The sequence below is a fragment of the Camellia sinensis genome, chromosome 5 (genome assembly GCF_055761805.1).
Source record: "Camellia sinensis isolate YWXY chromosome 5, ASM5576180v1, whole genome shotgun sequence".
NCBI lineage: Eukaryota > Viridiplantae > Streptophyta > Magnoliopsida > Ericales > Theaceae > Camellia > Camellia sinensis.
Window position 1 is genome coordinate 153708263 of NC_138965.1, and position 13385 is coordinate 153721647.

At 39.1% G+C, this 13385-nt stretch overlaps 1 protein-coding gene across 4 annotated transcripts in view; it reads left to right on the forward strand.

Annotated features, from left to right (window-relative positions):
• Window positions 1-13385, forward strand: part of LOC114294016 (uncharacterized) — a 61248-nt gene that overhangs the window by 3333 nt on the left and 44530 nt on the right. The window contains exons 3-6 of one of the 4 annotated variants that reach the window (XR_014330347.1): window positions 182-449; window positions 928-1085; window positions 1189-1308; window positions 1815-1893. Coding sequence is in view for 1 of the 4 variants with exons in the window: in XM_082870214.1 (XP_082726340.1) it covers window positions 182-200 (19 nt within the window). In the remaining 3 variants the exon portion in view is untranslated. Of the gene's footprint in view, window positions 1-181; window positions 667-927; window positions 1309-1814; window positions 1894-13385 lie in introns of those variants that run through there. The other 3 variants (XR_014330346.1, XR_014330345.1, XM_082870214.1) reach the window with 3 other exon arrangements.

A 13385-nucleotide genomic window follows, 5' to 3' on the forward strand; every position in this document is an offset into this window, starting at 1 on the left:
TGTTCATTTGCAATAAGAATGATAGATTTGCTTACTTTTCCTAATTGAGTGATAACATTTGCTATACAATGACGAATTTCTTTACTTTGCCTAATTCAGTGATAAAATTCTTCTTAGCTTGCCTAGTTCAATGATAAATTCTTCTTAATCTTCAATGTTTATGTTCGATGTTTTTGTACAGATGTTCCCAGTCATCGTAAAAGATTACATCGTCGAGAAATAAGTAGTTTCTCAAAGAAGAAAAAGATTGACAAAGTTGAGTGTGTTATAGAGCCAACAACAGAAGAAAGTGAAAATCAACTAGAAGTTGAACGTGAATCTAACATTGACAATGGGAAGCCCAAACAGCAGCAACTGAAACAAGCTACAGAGCTCCACAAAGCAAGAGGAAAGAAAAAAGTTGATGGAAGAAAAATTAGGACGGAACAGATACATAATCATGAAGCAAAGTATGTCTACCATTCTAACATTCAATCTCTTATCAAGTTTTTTAAGACAACAAAACTTAGAGAGGAGTATTTGGCATTATTGAGAAAGACTTCTTTTCCACTTCTAGTTGATAGATTGAGTAAAAACAAGGTGAAAATAAGAGATTCTATGAAATATGATGATGTGGTTGTAAAAATCTTACAAATTTGCCAAATGGATGAAGAAATTTTCAAAATAGGTGCTAAGAAGTTGAAGTTGAAAAGTGACGACTTTAAGTTGATTTTTGGGATTGCATGTGGACAAAAGAAAATCAATCTCTCATATAGAAGAAAAAATGAGATAGATATGGTTAAAAGAAGGAACATAACAGAGAGTAGAATGACAAGAATATCAATCACAAAATTGATCACTCAACTTTTGGAAAGCAACAACAATGAGGATATAGAAGATGTTGTCAGGCTTGTATGCCTCTTGATCTGTTTGCTTTTGTTATATCAGGGTACTGGGACTACAATTGGTTAATGAAATATACTGAGGATATTGATAGAATGAAGTTTTATGATTAGTGTGGCGCAACGAAACAACAGCTCACAAGATCAATAGCAAGCAACATGAACCAAATCGATAAAGTCTCTGGATGTGTAATAATCTTATTGGTAAGTAAATACCTCACTTACAAGTTATAAGATATAATATTTACATTTACTAAATACTTATTTATAACAATTTTTTTGTCCTTAACAATATTGGATATGCGAGCATACAAGCATCATCAAACCAAATGACAAGAACGCAATCTCAAGATTTGCAAAATGGAACATCACACATCTGGGACAATAATTGGCAAATTCATCCTTGGATGATCTGAAAAATATTGTGGTATGCATTGATAACCTTTGTTTGTTTAAATGAATGATAGATTTTGTTATGTAGTGATAAATATTTGCTCACACTGATAAATTTAGTCAATTTGCCTAATTCAGTGATAAATTTCCCTTAGTTCACCTATTTAAGTGATAAATTTTTTTAATGTTCATAGTGTCACATTTATGGTAGAAAATTATTTAGGCATTTCATCTGTGCTAGGAAATTATTTAAGAAACTAGTTTTATCAGTATATAACCTTTATTTCCTTAATTAAGTGATGAATTTTGCTATGCAGCGATAAATTTTGATATGGAGCGATAAATTTTTGCTCACAGTTATAAATTTGCTTAGTTTGCTTCATTGAGTGATAAATTTTGCTTAATTTCGTTGATTCAGTGATAAAATCTTGTTATCATGGACCAAACCTCTAGTCTTATTATGAATTTGAATCACTGAATTATAAATTTATTACTGAAATTTGTGTCATATCATTCTTTAAATAATTTTCATTCATGTAGGAGAGCAATTTGAAGCACACAAATGAAGAACAACAAATATATAAACAATTGCTACCACAAACAGAAGATGAGGACGAAGGTGAAGAACCTAACTTTGAGGAACAAGAGTAGACTGAAATATCTAAAAAGGAAGAATAAACAATGATAAAAAAGATATACCAATAAGTGCTACCACAAACTGAAGAGGAGGATAAAGATTGAAAAACCTAAATGATTCGTGATTAGATCAAGATTTAATTGTCCCAATTCCCAAACAATTAAAACTAACAATCTGAATTATTAAGCATGTACAAAAGTGATTTAAATTGTTGCTTTAGAAATAATAAATAGACACAAACGATTTTTACGTGGAAAAAATCATTATTGGAGCACCTCCAATTGTGATTAAAAAATCACGGGTGAAACGCCACAAATCAATCCACTATGAAGGTAGGAAATAATACAAAAAAACCTAAACAAATTACCCAAACTCTGTTTATTTGTCTTCAACGCTTTGTATATCTTCTACCTCAACCTTTGTCTCAGAATTGATTAGATTGATGTTGATTCCACAACATCCACGTCGACTCAACGACCGCGCACAACTTCGATCACCTTCGAACACTCCACGCTTGAATTTCCGGATTCCACCGAAGAAGAACACTCTTGAAGATGATCACTCAAACAACCCTTTCATGTATATTATCCAACCATGTGAGTTTAATACTCAAGCAAACATCAAAGGAAAACTAGCAAAATAACTCCAAAAGAAAACCCTAGAGCCCCCAAAACAGATCTGAAAGCCTTAAACCTAAAAACGGACTAAAACACATATATATAAAAAACAGGGGCCGCGTACCCCGCTCGAGCGTAGGACTTGCCGCTCGAATGGAGTCACTAAAACGCGTGCGATTAAACAGGTCTACGCTCGAGTGTTGGAACTCACGCTCGAGTGCAACAACAAGTCTCCCAGTATGTTTGCAGACAAGCCAAACAACTAAGAAGATGCAAACGCCGCTCGAGTGCAACTTTGGCTGATCGAGCGAAAAGACCAAAAACCAAGAAAAAATTATAACTTAATTAAACTAAGCTTGTTCGCAAAATTGGCAACAAGTAGGGACCTAACAATCTCCCCCTTTGTCAATTCCCGGACAAAATTTTTCTAACAATTTTTCCTAACAACACGCACTAGACACACTCACTAACGACACCAAAAGATAAGGCCTAACAGACACAAAAAAAAAACTAAAAAAACACTAATGCTAATTTGATAGAGAAACACTGAGAAACATGTTGAACAATCCATCTATGAAAACGACCAAAGACCAAAAATCAAAACTGTGGAATGAAGTAAGATCCAAATAGAAATAATGCATGAAAGTCATAAACAAAAAAACAACCCACAACCATCGCATTTCCAATATAGCACATAAACCAATAGTTTTTGAAATGTCTATGTTCTGTGTCCAGCATGTACAAATCAATAGAAAAAGATATCCAAAATATTAGGCAAAAATATCCAAAAGCAACAACCACCAAAAACTATCATTTTGTCTGGGAGACAATAAGACAAAACAAGAGAAACCAACCAAAACAGGAGAAACTGTCTAAAAACTGGCCAAAGAAAGAACAAACTCAATGATCTGGCGGCAATGGGTGTGGCGGCTGCAACTGAAGCAATGAAAGAATCTGATCCAGTTGTAGAGTGGTTTGGGCAGTTGACTGCTCAAGATGGCCAAGTTGACCATTGAAAGCATCCTGACGAGCATCCGGGTGAACCAACCATTGAGTCATGGACTGCTCAAAGCGGCGAAGCTGGTCACGCATAGTCCGGGGAGGTATATCGGCTCCTCTGCTCCTACTGCGGTGGCATCAAACTCAGCCTCTTTAGCCATAAGATCATCATCACCTATAGAAGATGGACCTGCACTAGAAGACTCCCCCTTAACATGTGCCCGACTTTGAAAGGCGGTCTTTTTAGTGAAAGGTTTAATAGGGAAGGCAAACTCATCATCCTCAAGAACTGGGACTTCTAATTTGGACAAGAGACGATTAAGAAGACAACCATAAGGTAGCCCTAAAGACTTTCTCTCAAATGCGGCGATCATTTTTTGAAGAATGAGAGTGGCAAGGTTGATGGAATGATGATGATCAATACAAAAGAGAACAAAGCCTTGGTCTTGATTAATATAAGAACTATGGGTTGTGACGATGACATTGGCATAGATGATGAGGCTGAGCAAACGGAACCGAGGAAGGAGCTCATGTTGTTTGATCAAAGCTCCCTTAACCCAAGTACGAGGTGTATCGCACAAAGTAGTGGCCATCTCGTTGAAATCACAAGTTGGGCGGACTGGGAAGAGATAGTGGATGGGAAAGACACGGTCTATGCCTAACAACTCTCGAATAAGATTTGGGGTAATAGAAATGGACTTAGACCTAACCCAAGTCTGAAATGAAGGACCAACATCATCAATGCCCTCAATATTACAATAAAATCTGGGACTCAATCAAGGTTTTGGCGGCTGATGAAAGAGAGCACAAAATCACCCCCCAACGGATCGAACAAGGAACGTATAGGTAAAGACTCAAAAGTGTTGGGTTGGACATGATGCTCAAGATGGACAGTTCTAGAAGCGTAAGCCTCTCTAAAGGACTTGGCCTTTTCGGCGGATGGAAACCGATCAGGGTTATAAGATGGGCGACAGGCAGTGGGCTTCTTACGTTTGGCAGTAGACATAGCTAACCCAAGGACACCCAAGCCAAGTTAGAAAAACCCCCAAAACCATATTTTAAAAAAACAGTAAGAGCAAAACAAAAAACATTAGTAGCATAAAGGAGAGGGAACAAAACCAATAGCCATAATCCATTAGTAAACCAGTCATAAGACAAGTGCCAAAACAAAATTACACAGTAGCCATAATGGAGCATACAGATAAACAAACTGGACAGATAGACAAGTATGTGAACAGTTTAACATGGATAAAAAAAACATGCCCAATCTACAAATATAGCATAGAATGACATCCACAAGCCCAAAAACCTACTGTGTGAAAGTGTGAATGAGTGAACAAACCATAGACTGAGCATATAAACAAACCAAGACGCAAAAACCAAACAAATCTCAAATCAGACCGAAAGAGAGAGAGAGAGCAAAGGAAATAACTAAGAAATTTGGGGAGAGAAACTTACCAAAGATGAATCAGAGAAGGAAAAAGAAGAAGAATGACTAAAAACTCAGCCCAAGGAGTCGCAATCGAAGACCTAGGGGAGAGAGAGAGAGAGAGAGACAATAATAAAAAAGAAAGGAAAAACTGAGTCTAAAAAGATGGGTGAAATAATTTATACTATGGCTTACCGCTTGAGTGTGAGACTCAACGCTCGAGCGGACTCACTTATGCGCGTCTCTCTGCTCGAGCGAAGAAAAGGATGCTCGGGCATAGAAAACTTGCTCTCAAAATCTCGCGCACGCTGCAAAAGAACTAGATGAAGTAAACACGTGCTCGAGCACTACAATGTCCGCTCGAGCGGAAAAGAAAGATCAACAAAGGAAAAAAAACACCCTTCTGAGTGTAGACACCCCATTTTTGACCGACTTTAAGACTCAGATGTCATCGTTTGTGCACGCGATGATTGCGCATGTTTGTGCTTGTTTTGAGCACCTGAAGGTCTCGGCTGGGTGCCTTGTCTTTGAGCCTCTTAACCCTTTGTGTTTTGGCCTTGGTTTTGTGTCGGACCTTGGTGCCTTTGCTTGGAGGGAGAGAGAGGCCTACAAGCCACTTTTTGTAGCTGTAGGCTACTTTTCCCTCTTGTAGGCCACTTGCGGTGGTTGGTAGGCTAGTTTCGGGAGCTTTCGGCTGAGTGCCTTGTCTTGGGGTCTCTTAGATCCCTTCATTTTGGTTTGTTTTTGGACCGTACCTTGTTAATCCTTGCCTAGAGGGAGGGGAGGGCCTGTTGGCTACTTTTGGTGGTTGTAGGCCACTTTTTCCTCCTGTAGGCCACTTGAAGTGGCCTACGGACATTTTTCTGTTTTTGCAGATATTTTTGGTGCCAGCTGTGCCAGCTGTTAGGCATAGAATGCATCCTCCATACACGTATATGGAGGGATGGAGGCAAGTTTAAGCTTGTCAAGCAAGCTTGTGCTTGCATTGCTCTATATAAGGGGAGGTGCTTCCCCCTTAGAGAGGGTTCAGAATTTTTGGAGAACAAAAAATTTACTCTCTCTATATCTCTCTCTCTCTATTGAGCCTTAAAGTGTTGTTTCTTCACATTTTTGCACACAAACTGTCACAACCCCATTCCGCCCCTAGTAGAATGGTGCCGTGATGGCCAGTAATTCGAGATTATCGAAGGCCAACTTTCAAAAATTCACACACAATCAGAGTATTACATATGGGGCTAATAAGTGCGGAAGCAATAATTTACAATACAAGTGGTCCATAAGAGCAGTGCATAAGTCAAATGAAATGGCATACATCTTTGCATAGCTTTACAACTTGAATATAAGCAAAATAAAATACATATTACATCTTGACTAAAAGGCTTCTCAAGCTGACATATACAAAATACATGAAATACAACTAAGAAGCATAACCTTCAAGATTGTCGACATTCTCACTGCCGACATAACATTCATGCAAAACACACATCTCGGCGTAGCCGACTTCTTGCTTGTTACCTACAGATATACATAGGGAGGGTGAGCTTGGATACTCAGTGAATGGTACAAGTAATAAAGGGGTTAAATGAATGATTCCCGAGGTCCTTGTCAAAACAATACATATATCATAGCTTGTTCAAAACATGGGATGAATCAAGTTCATCAATCAAATCTTGGCCTTTCAAATCTTCTTGGGATGTTTAATAACATCTACATAATACATGGGGTGATGACATTCCTGACAAAACAAACCCACCCGTTCATAGACCGTCGGTGGCAAAACAAGACAAAACAAGGGAATAATCGACCTGGAATCGATTAGACAAATCCACCCGTATCCTAGACCGTCGGTGGGGTCATCCGTATCCCAGAGTATCGATGGCAGAGATCTCTCATACATAGTACTGTGAACGTTTAGAGTCCTCCAGCATAAAGGACTTTAGTACTGCGAAAGTTTAGAGTCCTCCAGCACAAGGGACTTTCCAAGAATGTTATCAAAACAAAGCTTACTTGGTACATAAAAATAGGGGTAATCATTCATGCTTAACAAATACTTTCAAAACAAAGCAAAGCAAAACCTTTATCAAAACGTGTAACATAGCTTTATTAAAAATACCACTCACATAGTTCTTGGGACGTCGGGATCAAAGCAAAGGTCCAAGTCCTACAAACACATGGCAAAGTCTACTGAACGTACTTCTCAAAACAAGTCTTACATACATGCAAATGATCTCGGGAAACATGCTGGAAGTCAAAACACTGTTTTACATGTTAGGAAGACATGCTGGGTACCAACCAGGTCTTTGCCGAGATCCCACACCTCCTGGCCGAGGTGTGGTTACCTAGGCTTCGGCGTGCGGTTGCATGCCGAGGTGCGCACAAGACAAACTAAAGGTGTAAGTGATCATGCAAGGTAGGCTAAGGTGAGATACAATGCTTGGCCTAGGTGTGTGATCTAGGCAAGAGTGATCTCGGCGACTACACTTAGGGAAGTGAGGTCTGGAGATCTGGGTTTCCACCCGTGAAGAACATGAAGAACATGGATGCCAAAATCATAACTTCTTTATTACAAAATCTAGGATTTCATGCTATGAGTTCAAAAACATGGACCTGGATACCTATACTTGAAGATCATGTGAAATCAAACACAAAAACATGGATCTTGGCATGAACTTTCGGATCAAAACATGACTTTTCTTGAAGAACACATGAATACTATTTTCTCTTTCTAAAACTGAACTTCAAAGCAATGCATGGCTTACAAATCATATTCAATCATGCAATGCAATAACATGAACATAAAGAACAACATGAGCAGATCAAGAATCTAACCTTAAAACACGGATCTAACAGTTCGATCTCTAGGGATCAAGCTTGGAAATCCACTCTCCCTCAAGAACTCCTCTTCCTCTCCTAGAGCTTCTCTCTTCTCTTCAAAAACAAGGATATAACAAATGATAGGTTTCTCCCTCTGCCGGCTGACTTAACACTCAGCTCGGACATGTGGCAACGGCTGGTTGGCTCTCCTCAAAAAGGTGATAGATTGACAAGACATGTGTAAGACAAAGTGTATCTAACAAGCTACCCGATAAGGCACTCCGGCAAGTGATGACATCGGCTAAGGACAAAGCTTCGGCAACTAAGGTGACAATGACCTTGGCTAGGAAGGACAACACTTGACTAAGCTGTGCCACACCTTGGCCTAGATGTGCCACACCTCGGTCTAGGTCATACCACTCCAGGACAAGATCACTTAGGTGCAAAGGTAACATCTCGGCCTTGGTGATGAACACCTCGGCCTAGATAATGACATCTCGGCCAATATGTCAGGGCGAAGGTGGAGGTCGAACAAAGGGGTTCCAAGATAAATTCTAGACTGAAGGTGACCTTGGCTTGGAATGATCTAGGCGTAACATAACCTAGGCTTGACACACTAAGGAAGGAACAAAGCATGCAAGAAACACTTAAGCAAAACAAGATAAGATTCATGAATGCAAACTCAACAAGACAAAGTTATGTAAATGAACATGAACATGACTATGACATGAATGTGGGTTATTACACAAACACCTACTCAAACACCTTCATTTTGGAGCTGAGGTCCCTTGGAGCTTGTTTTGAGGTTTTGGCATTAGTTTTGGTCCAAGATTGTTGCTGAAGTTGCTGTCTTGCCTTAGTTCTTCAAAGGTGAGACACTAGCCCCTTTTAAAGCTTTGTTTTGTTTAAGCATTTGGCCATCTTTGCATGCTGTTTTAGGCCAAGCTTTCAACTACAAAAACTTTTGTTTTTAAGTGTTTAAGATGTTTGTTTGAGGCCTTGTTTGAGTTAGGGGTGGTCTACCTTCTTTGTGGCTTGTTTTGCTTTGTTTTGTGCTCTCTTTTAAAGCCTTTCAAACCATCTTGTTTTGGCCTTTCCATCACTGAATTCCAGAGGAATTTCAGTGGTGGAAAGTGGGTTTTGGGACCCAAAACAGGTGGGGGTGGTCCTTCCCCTTTGTATCTTGCTAGCTTGTGTTGATTGACCTATTATATGAGCATGTGTTTCTCCCATTTTGAGGCTTAGTTTGTGTCATGACCCGAACCCGCCCCCATGGGTTAAGGACATAACCGGCCAGTAATCTTGAAATTACCTACGACCTCAAATCAAATCAGACATAACTCATCAGAGTGAAGGGGCCAAACGGAAGCAGAATTTAAAACTTGTCCATAGAGTTGTGCTTACATGGCACGTCATAACAAACCATACATAAAGATATTAATAACTCAAATCAGACAATACAGTAACATAAAGTTTTGCACAGACAGGATCATTCAAGTCTAGGTCAGCCAATCAAAACTATATACAAACGTATCCAAAGTCCTCGCCAACATGACAAAATGACACAAGATAGAAAAAGGGCGAAGACGTGTCTCGTGCGTGAGACGCAAGGGATGACTCCTCAAAACCTTGGTTGTTCCACATAGACTTCACTGAGGCTGGGTTTGGACCGCTCTTGGCACACCTACATACACATGAATGAGCGTGAACGAAAGCTCAGTGAACAATATCGAATAAAGAAGATACATTAGAACAACACATGACAAACGGTCTTGGGCCCAATTCATATTCTATCTAATATATATATAAGTATACATAGGGCAGGTGACTGTAGTTCCAAACATATCAGACGACCTCGGGCCCAATCCATTCATGTCAAACTGACCTTTGGCCCATCCATACTTTCATTAGTGTCAAACTGGCCTTTGGCCCATCCATACTTTCATTAATGTTCATTAGTGTCAAACTAGCCCTTGGCCCATTCATTCTATCTTTCATGTCAAACTAGCCTCTGACCCATTCATTCATATCTAACGGCCTCTGGCCCATTCATTCACGTCAGACCATTATTCATGTCAGACTGGCCTTTGGCCCATTCACTTTATCATTCACGTCAGACTGGCCTTTGGCCCATTCACTTTATCATTCATGTCAGACTGGCCTTTGGCCTATTCATTCTCTCATTCATGTCAGACTGGCCTTTGGCCCATTCATTCTCTCATTCATGTCACACTGGCCTTTGGCCCATTCACTTTATCATTCATGTCAGACTGGCCTTCCGCCCATTCACATTTTCATTCATGTCAGACTGGCCTTCGGCCCATTCACATTTTCGTATCGAATTGGCCTTTGGCCTATTCGCTCTTTAGGCATAGCAAACATTTGTCCACAATTCAAATTAACTGACCTATATGAAGTTAAGCAATTGGACAAATAGCATATTCCAGATATCTTTATTAAGATACTACTCACAGTGATCGGTTGGTTGGTTTGCCCTGCAGCTTGACCCTACACATCACATAACACATACGGGTCACACATGATTCAATCCATTCTTTAATTCACATATTCCTCTTTAGGCTTTATTCTTATCCCTTTAATTCATTTACAACGCTTAGTTCATGCCTAAGAGTACTTAGAAGTGAAAGAGAACGGAAAACGAAACACATAATACACTTTTAAAATTTTCAGAAACAGGGTCCCCGCTCGAGCGTGGACTTCCCCGTTCGAGCGGACCCATGAGGCCTGCAAAAGTACTGGTTATGTCAATTTTACGCTCGAGCTCGAAGTCTGGCGCTCGAGGGGAAGGCCTTACTACATGGCTCCCCATTCGAGTGTAAAATTCCCCGCTCGAGCGGACATCCATGTCTGCAAAAATACTAGGAACACGAATTTCCCGCTCGAGCGGCACTTCCCCCGCTCGAGCGGACATCATAAATTTTGGGTTTACCAGAATGGTTCTTGAGCTTAAATTCATCATTCCAACCAACATTTCTTGTATATTATGGCTCAAACTTCATATATACAGGTACTCACATGGTACAAATACCAAATTACAACACAATGAAGCTTAATTCCTTGAATTACCTACATGCATGTTCCAAATTACACCAAACTTGTTTCCATCATAACAATTCCATGTATTTCAAACTTATATTCTCATGCATGGTACATGTATGTGGAACATAACTTCTATTCTCAACTTAGATGATGAAGAGATGGTCAAAAACATGAGCTTCAACTAAAAACTTACATGGATCATACATTTTGTGCTCAAACATGCAAATTCAAAGCAATTACACACATGCATGCATATATTGACCTTCAATTCAGCATGATCAACTCAATTTCATTTCAATTCTTACTCTTGATTACCCAACTAGCTTGAATACCCAATTTTCAAACTTATACTTTTGAACTCATGCTCACATGCTTACCTAAAGGTTTAATTCTTCCAATCTATAGCAAATTCTTGAGTAATCTTCAAGATTTCCACGCTTCTTGAGCAAGCCCTCAATTCCCTACACTCTTTCCCTCTAATTCGGCCCTCTCTCACACTCAAGAGCCCAAAATCAGCCAAAATGAATAAAAAAGAGAGAGATTGAGTTTATATGGCCTTTTATATAGCCCCACTAAGTCAATTTATCAATATTAAATAATTGAGCACTTAATTAATCGTTCTGAATCTAATTATTTTGATTCGAATCAATTTTCAATTAAATTTCACCGTAGGCTCTAAAAATTACGCTAATAACAATGGCGTGGCCGATAAGGCCTTCAATTTAATTTTCAAAGCAGATAATCAAACAGATATTCCTACGGTGAACAGATAGAAATTCAAAACCACATATTTTCACATAAATGGCACACAAAATCATATCAAACACATAATCATATTTATAATAAGGACCAATTAGCATAATACGGGAACAGGGTTATCACAGTCTTCCCCCCTTTAGGAAGTTTGGTCCTCCAAACTTATTTCACCTTTAGTCGAACACAATTCGAAACACTTTTCATTCAATGGTTCCAATCCTTTTTGATAGTCGTTTACTTAGTTTCAAAATCAAGCAACACTCTGTTCTCAATCAGTCAGAGACTTACCTTTTCCTCCATACAAGGCTTGTATGGTGTCACACCAAAACTAGAGTGTAAGCTGTGGTTGTAAGCAAGGTCTGCCAACAATGGATAGATCTTCCAAATTCTCTGAAAAATCTACTGCATATATTTAGAGCATTTCTCCCAAAAGTTCTTTCTGATTATACATCAATTTGTAGATGGGAAGTAGCGTTGACTCACAATTCAGTTCCCATTGCCTCTCGATGGCTTGTCAGAATTCAAACGCATTTTAGGATTCATGTCTAAAACAATAGATACTGGGACCCCATGCAAACGAGCAATCTTATTGATGTAAACAGTGGCTAGTCTACAAACATCATACGAAAATTTTACAGGGTGGAAATGGGCAAACTTAGTAATTCTTCATACAATAACCCAAACAGGACTTATACTTTGGGTGCTCAAGGTAGCCCCGCAACGAAATTCATAGCCACACATTCCTATTTTCGTTTCGAAATGGAGAGAGGTTGAAGTAGTCCCGTCTACATCTGATGTTCAACTTCGACTTGTTGATACCGAAAACATTTGGACACAAATTCAACGATTTCCTTGTCACAGAAGTTCAATTCATTTTCCAACAATTCCACAATTCACAATCCAATTCGGTATTTAGTTCAGTGACTCATCATAGTTACCCAAGGTCAATCAAAAGTCTTTAGGAATATAAAGTGGATCCAGATATTGATTCCCGAATCAACGAAGGTAGCATCGAAACAATTATCCATACAATGCACATAGTCCACATATCCCCATAATACTGATTGTAAAGTACAATAACATCGAAGCGGTCGATTTCTACCACTATACACGTGTTCTCAATTCATTCAACAGTTTACGGTTTACAATTCAGTTCAATATTCAATCCCCTGTTCTATCGAGTCTTTCCACATTATCTGATAGTCGTCAAAAGCATAAGGCAATTCACATACTAATCCCCATGGCGTTAAAGGTAATATTAAAAACAACCAATCACATGTTAAACACAATTTACACATCCTCAGAGCCCCAATTACAAAATATAATAGCACTGAGCAGTTATTTACACAAGGCATACTGAATTCACACACTTACGGATAATCAAGATTTTTCAAGGTTTCTTGGATGTCAATAACATCTACATAATACCAAAGGATGACATTCCGGACAAAACAAGGGAATAATCGTCTCGGAATCAAAGCACACCCGTTCACGACCGTCGGTGGCCGACCCGAGACCGATTAGACAAACCCACCCGTACAAAAATGTCGGTGGCAAAAGAGATATCTCAACAAGGTGCTACATAGGCTTAACGTCCCTTAGCACGAAAGGATGTCTCAAGAATGTCATCAAAACAAACACAATACCACTCACCATAACTTGATTTCCCAAAATCCGATAACACTGAAGCAGACATATAAAACATATTCTGATTAGTCGAGGATAAATATTCAGTACCGTTTACAATCAAATCAATCTGCTGTCATCGGTTTCCATGGTGTCAAATAAGCAAGAATATG